At 38.8% G+C, this 18,660-nt stretch overlaps 1 protein-coding gene across 1 annotated transcript in view; it reads left to right on the forward strand.

The window, feature by feature from the left end:
• Nucleotides 1-2,291, forward strand: part of LOC129096835 (glutamate receptor ionotropic, kainate 5-like) — a 63,398-nt gene extending 61,107 nt beyond the window's left edge. The window contains 7 exon segments of the mRNA XM_054605513.1: nt 284-475; nt 478-509; nt 1,547-1,640; nt 1,643-1,768; nt 1,771-1,987; nt 1,989-2,179; nt 2,182-2,291. Of these exon segments, the coding sequence (XP_054461488.1) occupies nt 284-475; nt 478-509; nt 1,547-1,640; nt 1,643-1,768; nt 1,771-1,987; nt 1,989-2,179; nt 2,182-2,291 (962 nt within the window).
• The last annotated feature ends 16,369 nt before the right edge of the window (nt 2,292-18,660 follow it).

Consider the following 18,660-nt stretch of genomic DNA (forward strand, 5'->3'; position numbering starts at 1 on the left):
ACACTCATCTTTATCTCTGTATACATCAGTATTTAGTTATATAGGCATATTATCGGAAATCAGAAACGGTTTATTGCCAAGTATTTTACACATTATTTGGCATAAGCATAGTGCAATAGTAAAAAACATGAGAAAATAGAAAATGTACAATGATGAATGATGTTAGAGACTCTTTCTCAAGTCAGCATTTTATAGTTTTATGCTCTTCTTCATAAACAGTTTTAACTAAAGCTGGGTTTTTTTTCCTCTCTGCTCTTCGTCGCTGCGTCTCTGCCGGCTTCAGGTCTCGGCATGGAGAACATCGGTGGGATCTTCGTGGTCCTGATCTGCGGCCTCATCATCGCCGTCTTCGTGGCCATCATGGAGTTCCTGTGGTCGACGCGCCGCAGCGCCGAGACGGACGAGGTAAACCTTCATCATCACCCTCCTCCTCCTCCTCCTCCTCCTCCTCCTCTCTCGTCCTCCTCCTCCTGCCCCGCCCCGGCCTCAACCTCAGCTCAAACACCTCAGTAGGTCATCCGCCTGTGTGTGTGTGTGTGTGTGTGTGTGTGTGTGTGTGTGTGTGTGTGTGTGTGTGTGTGTGTGTGTGTGTGTGTGTGTGTGTGTGTGTGTGTCTGTGTGTGTGTGTCTGTGTCTGTGTCTGTGTGTGTGTGTGTGTGTGTGTGTGTGTGTGTGTGTGTGGGCAGCTGATAATCAGAATGTGCTTTATTCAGAATTCCATGCAGAAAGTGACACTTTAACCTCTTCTAGCAGAAAAACAAACAAACACAAAGAAGTGAAATAAAGAGTAATAAACTATCCACTGACTGAAACTTCTGCATGACGGTGTAACGCAGCACTGGTGCACATGCACACGTGTGTCCTCGTGCAAAGATATTGATCATAAAAGCCACGTCTTTGCTACTACGATCATTTGAATTTTGAAGCAGCGTTTTGAGTGGTCTCTCTCTCTGTCCACTCGTTCGCCCTCTGCAGAAACAGCTTTTGACTTTTATTTGCTCTTCGTTTATCCATCATTTATTTGACTTCCTGCCCCGACTGTTTTTCCTTTTTATGGGACAGATTAATGGACGAATTACCCCCCCACACACACACACACACACACACACACACACACACACACACACACACACACACACACACACACACACACACACACACACACACACACAGATAAAATCCTCCAGAGTAAAATGAGTTCATGTCATGCTCACACACACGTTGTCTCCCTCTCCCCAAGTGTTTCTTTGCATGAGCATATCCTTATAAGTATTCAGGCATTAGTTTATATTTATTCACAACATTGTTAGGAAAAGAATTAGAAAAATATAACAAAAAATACATGTATCAATATTTAACAATTTGGAAAAAGTAAGTGTTTTCAAGTGTTTCTTATTTGAAAACATTACTAAAAAGTTGCATTAGACAGATAAATGAGCATATCATAATGTTGTTTTGTGTGTATGTATGAATGAATAAATTAAAATATTGTTTTAAATAATAGGAATTTAAAAATGTCATGTTTCTCTGTGTCTCTCACTCTCAGGTCTCTGTTTGTCAGGAGATGCTGACGGAGTTTCGAAACGCCGTCTCCTGTAAGAAGAGTTCTCGCTCTCGACGCCGCCGTCCTCTGAGCAGCGCCGGGGCGGAGTCCTGCGTCACCCGTCACGCCTGGCTCTGGCCACGCCCCGGCCCATCCGCCTGGTTCGCGAGATGCGCCTCAGCAACGGGAAACTCTACAGCGGCACCGGCTCGCTGACGGGGGGGCTTGGGGAGGTATGGGAGGGTTTCCTGATTTGGGGCCGGGGCCACAGAGGCTCCTGGAGGACCCACTAGGCGCCAACGCCACCACCAGCACGCCTCCTCCGGTGTCGGCCCTGGTGGCTCCGCCCGCCCCGCTGCGCAGCTTCCTGCAGGGCTGCAGCCACGTGCGGATCTGTCAGGAGTGCCGGCGGATCCAGAGCCTGAGGCCGGCCACGCTCACGCCTCCCCGCCTCCTCCCCCTCCTCATCCTCCTCCGCCTCCTCCTGCTCCCGGGTCCCTCCCCTCGGAGGTCACCACCTCCGCCACAACCCCCACCACCACCTCCTCTACCACCACGGCTCCATGTCGCTGCCCCGCCTCCCACCACCGCCTCCTCCTATCCCAGCAGACAGAGCCGACAGTGACGGTGGCGGGGGCCAGCGAGTCCACGGCTGGGCAACACCAAACCGCCGCCACCGCCGAGGCCGCTGCCTCCACCGAAGACTCCGACGCGCCCGCCGACGGACTTGCTGGTGGGGCACAACTGAAGCAGAGGGACGCTATATGGGCCGCCATCAGAGGGGTCAAAGGTCATGGGTTTAAACCATCTTTTTGGCCCCAATGACACATCTCGATCAGTCCAAACTGGCCTAACAGGAGGGGTGGATGGAGGAAACCATTTTGACCCATTTGCAGGGTCACAAATAAAAACAAAGCCACTTTGGCTCAGTGGATCATACCAGTGACCTTTCCACAGGGATGGACGGATTAAACCACTCTGACTGTGTGCAGGGAGGACAAATGGAACGTTCCATTTTGGATTAAACCAGCCGAGGTGTTCAGAGTCATTTGGATCACAGGACTGCAGAGGATGGACAAACAGGAAGTGGCGGCCAAATGGACACCATCCTGGGGGCTCGTTTGTTGCCCCCCCCCCCCCCCCGCATTCAGTCCTCCACCTCTTGCCTCTGCCAATCATCACACTCCGTGCCAAGTGAGGAGGACTCTTTCTCTTACCGTTTGAATACTGAACCAGTTTGTATAGAAGGAGACCTACTGTACACACAACCACACACACACACACACACACACACACACACACACACACACACACACGGTAGCAGAGCAGCTGTACAGTTATCATGGTCATCTGTCAATCATTCAAGTGTCTCTGGAGGATGTAGCTGTTTGTGCAGACGTCTGGAAAACTGACCAACCGGTGCTGAGATCTAGAAAAGCAGACGCATCAATACTCACCTGAAGTGTATGAAGCTGCGCTGAGCTAGTTCTTCTTTTTCCATGCAGCATTTAATTCACCACGAAAAAATGGTTGGATCTTTTCTTTTTAGTGTCTGTGTACAGGATGTTAACAGTCCACCAATCAGACACTGGTATCAGCGACTATGACATAAACCATTTTGAGCTCTATTTTGCTTTCATTTCAAGAATTAGACGTTCATTTCAATCTCATGTCTGTGTGTTTAGTATAGAGCAAGAGTCGGGACGGTGTTAGCCTAGCTTAGCACAAAGACTTTGGCAGACCATAAAAAGGACGTGGCAAAGAAGCCATAGAAATAAAATCGAAGCAGAACGGACATTCACATTTTAAATCAACGTAGCAGGTTGGTTGGAGCGGCGGCCATTTTGTTGTGAACCGTTGCTTTATTGCTACACTGCTTACAGAAAATTAGCCTAAATAGGACGGTGGAGTTAGCAAGCTAGTTAGCTAAAAAGAGTACCCGCTGGCTACTTAGCCGGTCTGACAATTCCACCATGCTTTTTCGGCTCGTCCTCTGTAACCAGTGTAGCATTAAAGCATGGTGGAGTTAGCAATATAGCATACTAACAGCTGGGTTTTTAGCTAGCTGCTAATTACACCATGATTCAATGCTACAATTGTTACAGAAAATTAGCCCAACAGCGGGCTGGTGGTTAGCGGAAGCCTACCTGTCCCTCTGCCTCACACTTGGTCTGTCCAGAAAAGGACAAGCTAACATTAGCTACCTAGCTAACTGGCCAGCCATCTCTTCTCTGACCACGGAAGTCCGTTCTACTCCTTTTATATTTCTGTGGTTGAACTCCTGTGAAATCAGACAACGTATTTTCCAATTTTTTGTTTGTGTACTAATTTAACAAACAAGTGTTACTCAGTGTAAACATGTTAATCAGTGAGCTTCAGGGGTGTTAGCAGGTGTATTTTGGAACTTTTGGACAGATCCAGGCTAGCTGTTTCCCCCTGCTAAGCTAGGCTAACCACGCCTTCATATGAGATTGATATCCATCTGAAAAGGTCTCTCTCTAATGAGCCCATTTTCCAAAAATATTCAACTATTCCTTTGCAGTTTTAACATTTTGAACAGTTTACTGCCCCGACACATGCCGCCAAAGAACAAGGAAGCATCTGCTGCTTTGCTTTTTCAAAGTAAAAGTCATAAGAATTGGTGTAGCCAAAAGAGCTCTGGTTAATAGTTTTCAAACTAATGGCAGACTTTAATGATACAAATCAGCTAATATCAGGTCCAAACTGCAGGTGTTGATATCCAAAGCTGGCCCGCCTGTCTCGATCGAGTTGATTTACCCAAATTTCAAAACCTGTCCAAATGTGGCGGCCAGATCTGAGTTAGCTGCGACTGTGAAGGACTGTACGAAAATGATGAATTTGGTCTTTTTAGATGTTTGTGTGAGATCTTTCTCTTATTCTCTCACAGCATATAAATAATTTATTGAAGAGAGATTTTATTGTTGTATATTCTATTATAATTTCTCCTCTAATATGCAAATTGGTGACAATTTCAAAATTATTTTTGTTTGTATTTTAATGGTGAAACCAGTTGTAGCATTTTAATACTGTTACAGTGTGTTATTTTAAAACTTTGATCTTTAAGGGGAGGTTGTTGCTTTTTTAAAAAAAGAAAATTAAGGTTTTTGCCCCGTTTCACCAATCTAATAATTTCCATACAGTCCCTAAAAAGAGATGAACTCCATCAGTACAGTTTTGTATATTTTAGGTGAGTATTAAAGCTGCACATACAAACACATATTCACAGGGAAACTTGGAGGGCGACTAAAGAGAAAAACTAAATTTGTGATTGTAAATTCACTTCCTTTGTCCAATCGGAGTGCTACTTCTTCTCTCCTCTGTTTTTGGTGGTAACTTTGAGTCCTTGAGGTTCTTAAAATTGTTGTCATGTTGATTCGATCACAATGCCGGGATGTCAGAGTTCACAAGTTACCCGTCAGCTGCTGGCGTTTTCCGAGATCCATACATCGACATTTCATATCGACCGACCGCTCAACATAAGTGGTGATATTGACATTTCCACACGTAATTGCTTTACAGTCGCCTGCCTGCAGGGTACGAACATCAAGGAGCCAAAAGTAAATCACCTACTGGACTTTTATTTTTATTTTTTTTTATGGAAACAGATTTATTTGAGATCAGTGCCTGTAGTTTTTGTTTATTTTATTATTTTTGTAATTTGTGTATAGACATGTTTAGAAAAATGAGCCGACAGAATCCAAGAAAAAGAAATAGTTTATGAAAAGGAGAAAAATGCACAGGAATGTTGATGTAAGATATGATTTTAAGTGTGCGTGTGCGTGTGCGTGTGCGTGTGTGTGTGTGTGTGTGTGTGTGTGATTGGCGGTTATGAATGAATCCCGTTGTCATCACGTCGTCGGCTCTTTTGTTTTATATTTTCTGCTCCTCCCTCAGATTTGTACCAGCAGTGCTCAGCTCATCAGTAGGACAGAGACGACCGGTGGATATTATTCTGATGATTCTCTTGTTATCATTATTATTGATATTGACGTGTGGGGTGACTGTAGGGGATCAGCCCTCTGATGTTCAATATATAGACATACGTTTGGAATAAAAAAAACAGTCAATGTACCAAAAATACTGCTGCTGGTGAAGTGTTTTTATTTACCCCGACCTTTGACATTTTCCTCGTGCAGCTACACAGGTGAGTTCAGGCGACATGAAGGTGGGCCGAGCTGAAGACACCAAACATGTAAAAGAATCTACATATTGAAATATTTTACACAATTTATTCATACATTTTAAGTTGAACATGCAGCTCAGTAGTCTGTGACATTTAACTGTCATTTAGGTGCAAATCTTAATTAATTGTTTATTTATTTTATTCTAAATTATGTTAACTTTTTCTTTGCTTTACAATTTTGGGGAATTTGTCCTACTTTTAATTTTTTTTAAATTATGGTTGTGTTTGTTTTGTTTGTGTTTGTTGTTTTTTTGATTATTGTTTTTTATTTATTTTTTAAAGTTTCTTAGCAGTTTTGTTTTAAAGTTTTGTTAACTTTTTTATTTCATATATAATTTTTATTTGAGTTTCTGTTTTGCTTCCATGTGATTTCGGTTAGATTATTTTGAGTATTTTTGGTTGGTGTGCTTTTGTTTTGTCAAGACTTTTTTTTGTGCCTTTTTGTTTCTTTCTTTTGTTTTCATGTCTTTTGTTTTTACCCTTTTATTACGTGAAATAATTAAGGAGCCTTATTCAATATTGAAACCAGGAGATTTATATATCCAGAGAGATCAGGTAGTTTAGAGGTTTGTGTTCATGTTTAAAAGTAGATCAGACTGAAGGAGCTGAAGTAACACCAGCCAACAGCCAGCAGAGGACGCTGCAGGCCAGAGGATGAACAGCATGAGACAGATAAGACTGTGTGAAGGTCAGTGCTCACAGAGTTTATTCACATAAATACTGAGCAGATTTTGTTTTGTTTTAAGTAGAACATCTATTTATTTAATGAAGTAATAATATGATTGCCATAGAAATTGAATAACACAAGATTTCTGTTCAGTGTCCGAACTTAAAGTCACATCACAGTTTACTTCAGCTGATTTTATATTGTTCTTGAAGCAGCATTCCAGTGTTTAGCGCTAACAGTTAAACCAGCATGAGTTACATTCAGGTGACAGTTTACACATAACACATAAAAGGACTATCTTGTGTCAGTGTGATTTTCCGAACAGAAAACATTTTTTTATGAACTAATCATGACAACTTTATTTGTCCTTCCAAGGTCGACTGTCAAGAAATGCCTCTGAAGAAAACCCACATACAGCAGTGATACATAGAAAAAAGGATATCATCTCTTTTTCACTTGATATAGTTTATTTCACACAGTTAGTCTACAAACGTAACCTCTGAATGAGTCCAATAAATGAAATAATAGTGAATCCACTAAAGAGAACTACTCCTTTTATTTCTGGAAAACAGTTAATCATTTTTTCCCTTGACATGATTCAATCACAATGTTTGACAACTGAAGTGACGAGTTCATTAAGGGAACAAAATGTCCCAACTGTTACTGTAAGAAAACAGTTCAGAGGTGATAAACGTGTGATGCAAACAGACTGCCGTCACTAATCTAGTCCTGATTGTAATCCTGCTGCAGAGAACACCGACCGAAGGCCGAGTGACGGAGACGACCAGAGATATGAACACAACTGGGCCACGTCACCGACGACGTTTATGTTTAATGTTTCATATTCAGATGTATCAGTGAGTCTACAGGGAAGATATGTCACCCAGAGTTCCATCACTAGTGGTTAGCCTAGCTTAGCACAAAGACTGGAAGCAGGGGGGAACTGCTAGCATAGCTTCACCAACAGAGGAAACGTGTGAATTTACGTCGTTGCTGTTTTGGTTTGAAACATTCTGCCTCTCCTGTGTTGAATCAACACATTCAAGTTAACAAGCTTTAAAAACTGCACAAGTCTGCAAAAAACAGATATGAAAACACATAAAGATATCAGACTGCTGGCTGCGGTGTCAGTTTGATGAACAGAAGATGTGATCAAGATAGATACAAAAACATGCGAAGTCCTTGAAGCCTGTTTTTCTTTAAACAAATGAAGAAAGCTGCCAGCACATGAAGATTATTTAAACATATATCAGTTTGTTTCCAGAAAGAATGAGTGTATCTTAAAAGAAGAAAATATGATTCAAACAAACCAAAACACTGTAATATGTGGGGGGTTTTCTTGTGCAAATTAACTTCACATCACATTTTTAGCAGAATATGTTTTGCAAAAATGATACAAAATACACTCTTTGAAGCTTTCAACTACATTTGCTTGTATGTTTTGTGAGTGACAACAAGGTATTTAACCACAATTTGTCACGTTTTCTTTCTAAAATATGAGGTTTTGGATCACTGATCAAACAGATGAGCAGAGGAGATGTTTGAGAAGTATTTGTGCACATTCTTTATATATTTATAATGTGAATACTTCTCATACTGCAATGAATTCATGAAGAAATTAGTCTAAAGGTGCTGAGCATCTCCATTATTGTATGAAGCAAATTAATGCATTTTCCTCTTGTGTACATTTACAGTATGTGACTTTATTTTTGTTCTACTTTTGAATCAGCTCATATTCATAAGAACGTATGTGTATTTTTTTGTACTATTCGTGTGTGAATCATCTTCCTCTCCGGTCAACAGACAGTGATGATATCTCACTGCCCATCTTTAGGCGCAGACTGAAAACTCACCTCTTCAAGAAGTACTACCCTGAGCCTTCCTCGTAGCACTTACTGTATTCGTATTCGTTTACTGCACTTATCCTATTCGTAGTAGTTTGTAGCACTTATTGTTTTCGTAGTAATCTGCCTCTGCACTATACTTTTGCTCTGGCTTATGCTTTAAGATGCTTGTTTAAGAAAGGAGATGCACTTATGACTTCTGGTGACTAGTAGTTCTCTTGAATACCTATGTTGAATACACTTCCTGTAAGTCGCTTTGGATAAAAGCGTCTGCTAAATGACTGTAAAAAAAATGACTGTAATGCTGCTCGTAAAAAAAGGAAACAGCTGACCTGAATCATGATTCCGCTGAAAAGAAGATGATTTGTTGTCTGTAGACTGAAAGGAAAAACAATGAGGTAAGTGACAGAGCGTCATGTCTGCGTGATTAATTCATGGCAGCTGTTACAGTAAATAATCACATTTACTCTCATTATAGTTTTTTTTTCTGTCTGTAAATATTATATTTCAGTTATTGTGTTTTTCTACTGTTTTTATTGCTTATTTATAATACTTGTTTTTTTATTTTATTTTTATTTTTTATTTTCATTTTTATTTTTATCTTGTCTTTCTTTACTATGTCTCTTGTGTGCACTTTAACTCTATGCTGCTGTAAGCCTGCAAATTTCCCCGCTGCGGGACTAATAAAGGATTATCTTATCTTATCTTATCTTATCTTATCTATTACTTTAACTGCATTTTTACTTGGAATTTTCTTTTATAAAAGAGGTATTTCTACTCTTACATATGTGACTAATAGTTAGAGCAGAGTCCCTGGTACACCGTGTTAGACTACAGAGTCTGTGGCCCTTTTTTACAGGCTGCATCAACCTTAATCAAATAAAATCACTTAACATGTAAAATCACTTTTCTCTGCAGTGTTGGTTTGTGTATATAAATAGTGATACAATCGTTTAATGCAACCTTGAACAGTTACAGAATATTTTAGCAATTATCACTAATGATTTGTGCATTTTTAGGTGTTTTTTGTTAAACAGATAAAATGAGAATACCATGCATGTGGGGTGAGGACAGTTTTGAAGATTGACTTTTAAAACGTTCCGTTTTTTCTTTGTGGTTGTGAGAGTTTTAAAATTTGATCAAATCAAACTGTAGTGCTGCTTCACAGTGAAAACCATGTGATGATATTTATAATTTGTTGCTCACATACGGCGGTTACAGCTGATAACGCAATCCTGACCGACAGCGTCGTCATGGAAACGTAGCGCCCACGCTCCTGTTCCCCCTCAGATAAGCACTGTTAGCTCTGTTAGCACTGTTAGCACTGCTATCGGCATTTTGAGAGTTGTTGAAAGCGATTCAAAAATGCTCCCAATGTTATTAATAGCACCTTAAAAGAAAGTGATTCAACTTCACTTCTGCTGGGTAAATTAAAATTGAGCCTCTTCTGTTTTCCCTGAAGTGACAACAAAGAACCAAGTGACACTTTATTTTGCGATTCATGTCCATTAATGTTCTGCTAATTAGTTCCCTGAAGGAAAAAATGAAATGTTGGTACTAATGTTGGTACTACTACTCTATGAAAATAGAGACAGAAGCTCTGTGAAAGTGTAGAGTTTAAATAGTAGTTATGAAAAGCTTTCAGTGGGATTTATTCAAATAACGGCTCCACTTAAACTAGTAGTTAGGCCGGAAACAAACTGCACGTTCAGTTCTTTCAGCTGACCGGCTGTGCTCTGATTAATTTGGATCAAATTTCAAGATTCTCTCCAGGTAGATAACAAAAGGCACAAATAAGAAGAAAACTGTTTTTTATCAATATGATTCCCAAAAGTTACAGTTTCACTAACTGTGACACTAATTTACCAAAAAAGAGCTGAATCTCCCTGACTTGACTCCGCCCACCAGACTCCTGCAGAGCTTTATTAAAAGTGACATTATGCAACAATCCAGTATGTCTGAGCGACAGCCTCTTCCTGGTGAATACGGGTTTATGCTGGGAAAAAAAAGTTATTCATGATAAACAATTAAAATGTTTGTGGTGAGTAAAAGGAACAAACATGACCTACGAGTACAAGAATTAAAAATATAAATTATCCGATACTAAATAAATAAATAATTAAAATATGTAAAATACCCCAAATTATAAGAAATTGAGTCACAATGATGAGGTTAAAAAACATGAGATGTTGTGTATAATTAGATAGTAATAAATCAAAATTATGACATGAAATAAAAACAAATTTAATAGTAAGTCAAATGAACATAGCCAAGTTTTTCATCTTTATTCTTTTGCTGGTCAAAAAGGTTTTTAATACGAGTCAACACTTTATTTGTAGAAAGCTGATCCTGACTTTAATTAAGACAATTTCCATTTTAACTGCTGTTCATTCTGTACACATGACATCTATTGCATTCTGTCCATCCTGGAGAAGGATCCCTCCTCTGTCGTTCTCCCAGAGGTTTCTTCCTTTTTTCTCCCTGTTAAAGGGTTTTTGTGAGGGGTAGTTTTTCCTGTGCCGATGTGAGGGAAGGACAGAGGATGTGAGGGTCTAAGGACAGAGGATGTGAGGGTCTAAGGACAGAGGATGTGAGGGTCTAAGGACAGAGGATGTGAGGGTGTAAGGACAGAGGATGTGAGGGTGTAAGGACAGAGGATGTGAGGGTGTAAGGACAGAGGATGTGAGATGTGGATGTGAGGGTGAGGGTCTAAGGACAGAGGATGTGAGGGTAAGGACAGAGGATGTGAGGGTGTAAGGACAGAGGATGTGTAAGGAGGATGTAAGGACAGAGGATGTGAGGGTGTAAGGACAGAGGATGTCTAAGGACAGAGGATGTGCATGTGTACAGATTGTAAAGCCCTCTGAGGCAAATTTGTAATTTGTGATTCTGGGCTATACTAAATAAACTGAACAACAACGAGATAAGAAGTTGTTCAACGGTGGCGATGCGTGACCATGGCTGTGGTAGTGTCCCAGAATTCTTAGCATACACGCAGCAGGAGTCAAGTTAAAATACAAATTAGGAATGTTAGCAATTATCTGAACATTCCTGCTGGATATCAGCTCATCGAGCTTTTCAAAATCTTTATTGAGATAATAAATGGTACAAAGTCATCCTAGACATCACATTAAGCGGATGACTAAAACAAACATTTGGGATGAAGAAAAGAAACAAAGAGAAAAAAGCAGTTTAAATTGATGTACTGGATAAATCACCAAGTAATTGTTTATAATGACAATTTATTTTCTTATTCTTAACATTAATTCAGTCAGTCGATTTTGCATATTTTGGGGTTAAGCGTGTACATATATAGAGATATCTGTATGTGTGTGCTTCAACTACTTTGTGGCGAGATGTGATTGTATAAGTTTAGACTGAAAGTTTGTGATTAACTTTATTGCCCTCCAGTGACTTGACCTGTAAATGCTAATATATATTGAGTATATAAATATCTTAAAACTCCACACACACACACACACACACACACACACACACACACACACACACACACACACACACACACACACACACACACACACACACACACACAAAACTGAAGCTGTCATCTTGAAATCATGGAGTGATTACGGAAATGTTAATGACTAAAATGTGTTTTTAGTGTCATGAGCCAGCTCTGAATTAAATTCACCCCCCTCTGTAAATTCTGCACTAATCACTCATCACTAATCACTCACTAAACAAACCATAAAATCCATCCAGCATGCCTCTCCCCTTTGAAACATTGACATTTGAATCAAAGAATGAATCATCACGCAAATATTTCCAGATTAGACCGAACATGGCAGCAACAGGCCTTTCCTTACGATCCGACCATGAGCTCCTAAGAAGAGACATCCATTCTGAGTTTCGATATGTGTCTGCTGTTTCCTGTTTTTGATTCCTTGGCCTCCAAACAATGTGACCTTTCACTTAAGGTGAATGCTTGCAGATTAACCTCCCATAATGATCCTGTTGTAAGTTTATTCCCGTCAGTTACAGGATGTCATGTCAGGACAAATCACTCACGCAATTTACACACCCTGGAGATTAAATACATTCCTGGTTTGTGTGCGTGTATGTCTGTGTGTGTGTATGCACGGATGAAGGTATGCATGGAAGTGTAGTAAGTAAAGTAATTGTAAAAGTCATAGTACAGGATGCCATTACACAAATAAATAGTATAGTATGTCTGAGAAAAGTCATAAAGTCACAGTCTGGTAAGCCTGTGTCTAAAAATGGATTTGTGTTATCTCTTTTGCAGACAGAAGAAAAGTGAAGCATCCGGCCCAGACGGAGTGGCCGCCCCCATCTTCACACAGATCTTCATCAGATCACTCATCAGGGCTGTGTGAAGTCCCCTCGACTTCAAGGGCTCGCTATCTTCCCCATCTCTAAGAAACAAATCAATCACAGGAGTTAAAGACCCACCTGAAGGACATTACACAACCCCCTACAGTTTTCCTACTGCTCAGCAGATCAGTGTTTGATGCAGTCAACATGGGTATGTTCTACAATCTAAAATATTTCTCCCCAGGGACACGCACAAGAATCCTGTGTGTGTCTTGAATCCTCCAAGACATCCTCTGCTCCAACCCCACCAACACAACACTCATTAGTCTCATTTGGGACGTTGACAAGTCTGCATCGTCTGCATACAGACGGAAGGTTGAACAGCATCATATCTGATGTTCTCAGAACAAACTGTTGGGTAAATGCTCGTAAAACCGTGGAGGTGACAGTGAACTTCAGGACGAGCCCCACTACACTGCAACGAATCACCATTATGAACAGAAAGCCATAACTTAAGGTGCGTTAAGAGCATGAAAAAGTCATAATATAACATGTTGTAAAGTTATCAAAAAGTCACAGTATAGCATGTTGTATGAAAACATAGTATAGCATGCCATAAAAATATATAAAAAAGTCATAGTATAGCATTTCATGAAAATTCATAAAAAAGTCATGGTATAGCATTTTGTTTAAAATAATAGTATTGTATGTCGTAAAAAATCATAAAAAGGTCATAGTATAGTATGTAGTTAAAAAAGTCATAGAATTGTAAGTCCTAAAAAAGTATTTAAAAAGTCTTAATAAAGTCATAATGAAGTTTCTCCTGCCAGTCACCCCTCTAATTCACGCTCTCCCCTATTTTTTTTGCTGTCATTGTTTATTGTGGTCAATCATAATATCAGTGTTTTTTATCAGCTGGTCCTTTTAATCCAAAAGTACAGGGACACACTTTCAGTTGTTGTTGCATCATCTTCATGCTGTATCTTTTTTTTTAAATGCTGTTTCTCTGCCTTCATTACGTTCATACTGATACCCCTCGTTTACAGATCTCTCTATCAAGACTTTATCATCACACATCATCTGTTTATAATAAACTGTCTTTTCTTCTTCTCTCCTGATAGAAGAATAATATGTCATATAGTATGGTTTATCTTAAAAGGTCAAACTATAGTCTGCCTTTTGAAAAGTCATAAAATAGTATGTGGTAAAAAGAAAAGTCATTAAAAGTCATGATATCATTTGTTGTTCAAAAGTGATAGTATAGTATGTTCTAAAAATATCATAAAAAATCCATTGTATTTATAAAAAGAAGTCATTAAAAAACATACTATAGTCCGTCAAGGAAAATACATAAATAGCCATAATATAGCATGTCGTAAAATAAATCCTAAAAAGCCATAGTATAGTTTATTGTAAAATTAAAAAAAACTCAAAAAGTCACGGATGTTTTATGTCGTAAAACAAATCACATCTTATAGTATGACATGAAAAAGTAATTAAAAGACAAAAAATTGTATGTAATAACTTTCAGATAATTTGTTCAGTATGTTGTTGAGTAGTCATAGTTCTGTTATGTTAAGTTATGTTCTGTGTTTTGTCCTCAGTTAACTTCCATACCTGTGAAACAGAAACAAAAGATGTTTTAACTGTGTGTTATCATTCTACCATTCCACCCGACAAGGCTGTTATTACTGTACACACAGGTAGAGTGTTGCCTGCTGGTACAGGCCCACACTGATCCCCTCCTACAGTGTAAAAGGATCACACTCATTGGTTTGAACGGAGAGTGTGTTAATATAAAGTGTGAATGCGGATGTTACTCGTTTACACACTAACCGTCCTCAGCTAATAGGAGCTGCTACAGAAAACACTCATTAACATCTGAAACTGCTCCAACCACAGGGGGGCGGTGAAGATACGGAAACATCCTTTCTAAATAATACGTTTTTTAATGGCTACTGAAGATCAAAACATATATTTTATTTTATTTGCACCAATTGAAATACAAACAAAAAGTCTAGTTAGTCTAACACTTTGATATTGTTTTTATTATTAATTTGCACTTATTTATTATTTTCATTTCTTATGTACTTATATTTTACACATTACTTTTTTGCATTTTACATGGTCCCTTATTTCAATTTTTCTTATATTTTTCATACTTTATTTCTTATTTCTTATATACTTATATTCAATACATCTATTGTGCTAAATATTGTAGAATTATGCACATGACTAACATTCTGCACAGTCCTTTGTTTGCATTTTTATGTGGTCCTTTTTCTATTTTTCTTATTTTTACCAGTCCTTATTTATTTACTTATATTCTATACATCGAGTGTGCTTTATATTGTAGGATTAAGTACATGATTAACATTTTAAGTGGTCCCTTGATTCATTTTTCTTATGTTTTTTGTTCTTACATGAGAGCAACTGTAACACAGCAATTTCCCCCCCTGCTAAGAATAAAGTATTTGTTTATTCAGATTGTTTAGTGTTGATCCTTATGTATCATAAATAGCTACAGTGTAACAGTGTAACAGTGTCTATGTCACTAGTTCTGCAGGTATTTGGTCATTTACTAAAGTATCGGACGCAAACGTTGACCTGATGATGGCGCTAAAGGGAAAGTCAGAGGATCACCAGAGTTATTACAATTCACCCATCATAACGATCCATCCAATAGCTGTTGAGATGTTTCACTTGAAACCACAACAGTGGACGTTTAGGGTTTGTAGTGAGGAAGTGAAAACCGGACATGAGGCGTCGACGGTTTTCTGGTAACGTTTCTCAGGTTTGACTCCGCCCCCTCTCTCTTTCCCTGCATGGCTTAGCGTTGACTCAACAAGATGTAACACACATTCCTGACTAATTGCTGCAGGCGTGTTCACTCCCGTCAGGTTTACTGGATTGTGTGTTGACTCACACACAAAGAAAATACAAAGGAAACACAAGGTTGAGGTGCAGACTTTTGTTATTTAAAAACCTTTTCAATGACTCTTTTCAGTCTGAGACTTTAGACTCATTTAGTGAGTGACATTCTAGTAGGAATCTGTCCTATGATTTCCTCTCCTCTCATTGGTTCTGGCAACGCCCACCTGGGAAAACTGGCTTCATTCAAACTACAGTAGGACGAGCAAGTGACTCCTCCTGAGCTGATTGGACGAGCACACCTCCCACTGGGCTCTCATTGGTCCCTGCTTTTGATTCTTAAGAAAAATGTGTAGTGGAAAAGTTGACAAACGGACAACTGACATTTGATTTGCATTCAGTGGGAACGCCGCTGTAGCGATTATCTGTTACAAAGTTGCTAAAAGCTAAATGTTATGAGGTTCAGGCGGGTTATAAAAGGAAAAGTTTGATATTTTAAAGAAATATGATTCTCTTTCTTGCCCGAAGCGAATAACTCATGAAAATGATTTTGTGTTTTGAGTGGTGGTTGACAGTAAACATGCTGCTGCCATATTTACAACTCAGGTGTTTGTTTGATACGTCTGTGGTTTGTAAAGTCAAAGTCAAATGAAGCACAAATTCAGAAGCTAGAATGATGAATTTAAATCAAACGTAGACACACGCCTGTTATTTTCTCCTGAATCAAAGTTTCTATGGCGATGTTGCAGAAATCATGAGAGTAAAAGTTTGTTTTCATCCAAAAACCTGCGTGTAGGTGAAAAGAAATCGCCCTGATGGATTAAAAAACATCTAATATTGAAACCAACGTGCTCCGCTTGTATAAATAAACTGTACTGAGAAGAAGCAAGTTTATTTAACCTTAAACTCATATCTCATAAACATGAACTACTCTATTAGCTATATAAAAATCCTGTAAAGAAAGAAAACAAGTATATCCTGTAAACAATTTGATTTTGGATGCAAAATATTAACTCAAATTAAGATTTTTTTAAGACCTCGTGTTTATAAAGCATCTCACTGACCATCTTGTAAAAATCTTCAGACAGGTTAATAGTGGTTTTTCAGTGAATACTTGTGACAGTCACGTCTGAAAAGCTACGCAACATCTTTTAAAGGTATAAAGTAGGTATAAACTAAACTTTAGACAACGCTAGAAATGCTCCCGATCTCTTAAATAAGCTTCAACAACACAGAGATTAATAGAGTAAAAACTGATGATAATGAAAGAAGAAGCTTTAAGTGATAAAGAAGATGTTTTCTATGTGTGTGTGTTTACCAGTATTTAGCCCTTTGTTGGTGTAGACAGTCGCTGTGTGTGTGTGTGTGTGTGTGTGTGTGTTTTATGTGTTTGTGTTGCTCTGCTATGTGTTTATAGAAACCACAGGAGTCCTTTCCATGGGACACCTCGCCCACTGCGGCAGACCTCAAACACGTAGCCGACATTTCACACCGACGCATTCACAACATGTCGCTATCCGGATCGCTCAGAAAGAAATCTACATGAGGATTTATTGGAGTTTTATGAAAGTGAAATAGATTTTATGTTGGAGAAGCATTTAGTTTTAGTTTTTTTGGTTTTAGCGAACGGTTACAGTTTGTACAAACTGCATTTCATTGAAACATTTTTGTAGATTAAAATCTCTATTTTAGTGGAGTTTGATATATTTAGTTTTATATCTTCAACACATATCTAGCTCTATGGGATCTGCTTGACAAACCCATATTCGTCTATATTTAATAAATTATGGATTAATGTTAAATACAAGCCAATTAAAACAAAGTTTCACCAATTAAACAAGACATCTATAAACTATATCTATAAAGAAGATTATTTGGAAACATTAACCTGTGTTGCTGCAGCCATGGGAGCGCTTGGTTTCTGTGTCAACAAGTATTTAAATGTAACTAAGAGGTAAATAACAACAGCTACATAGAAAATATGTGGTACAAAAAGATTATTTAGTGGACTCATTTAAGGAAATGTTATTCTTTATCTGGAGAGGATTTATTTAGTAAGTCTTCTTCTGCATGTTTCTGACTACAAAGATGAAGCGATATGATTTCTATAGTGTGTGTATGTGTGTGTGTGTGTGTGTGTGTGTGTGTGTGTGTGTGTGTGTGTGTGTGTGTGTGTGTGTGTGTGTGTGTGTGTGTGTGTGTGTGTGTGTGTGTGTGTGTTTTTTTTATCTCTGGGGTGTTTTGAAGGAAACGATTATCAGGAGGTTAACCTGACCCACAGGAACCAACCAGACTCAGCTTATTCTGTGTGTTGTACTTCTTCTTTTTTGACCTTGAGAGAATATTTCTTCAAAAGTTTACAGAGAGCTGAAGAAACTACTTCTGATGATTGTATTCCTGTCTAGTTTTCATAATGTGAAGAAGAAGTAGTAGTAGTAGTAGTAGTAGTAGTAGAAGTAGAAGTAGAAGTATTAGTAGGAGTAGCAGTAAAAGAAGACGTTGAATAAGAAGAAGAGGTAGAAGAAGAGGAAGAAGTAGTAGCAGTAGTATTAGTAGTAGAAGCAGTAGTAGTGGTAGTAGTAGATGTAGAAAAATAAGTAGTAGAAGAAGAAGAAGAAGAAGAAGAAGAAGAAGAAGAAGAAGAAGAAGTAGAAGTAGTAGTGGAAGTAGTAGTAGTAGTAGTAGTAGTAGTAGAATTAGTAGTAGTAGAAGAAGTAGTAGAAGAAGAAAAAGTAGTAGTAGTACTTGTAGCAGTAGAAGAAGTAGAAGTAGACTTAGTAGTAGAAGCTGATGTAGTAGTAGAAGTAGTAGTAGTAGTAGTAAAAGAAGAAGAAGAAGAAGAAGAAGAAGAAGAAGAAGAAGAAGAAGAAGAAGAAGAAGAAGAAGAAGAAGAAGAGACACAGTGACTTGTTGAGATGGTTTTGTGTGTCAGTGATCTGCAGCCGAGGGCTCTTTCTGTTCTTCCTCATCTGCCACGCCCTATTCTCCTGGAGAAACACATTCTCTCTCTCTCTCTTTTCACCACACACACACACACACACACACACACACACACACACACACACACACACACACACACACACACACACACACACACACACACATAGAAAACACCACCGGTTGGATGGTTTGAAGGTACTCAGACTCTGATTGGTCGTTTTCTAGTTTTCAACCATTTAAACAGAAGCCTCTCGGTAACAGAATATTTCTATATAAATAAAAACACGACAGGGCAAAA

Source organism: Anoplopoma fimbria, chromosome 10 (assembly GCF_027596085.1).
Source record: "Anoplopoma fimbria isolate UVic2021 breed Golden Eagle Sablefish chromosome 10, Afim_UVic_2022, whole genome shotgun sequence".
NCBI lineage: Eukaryota > Metazoa > Chordata > Actinopteri > Perciformes > Anoplopomatidae > Anoplopoma > Anoplopoma fimbria.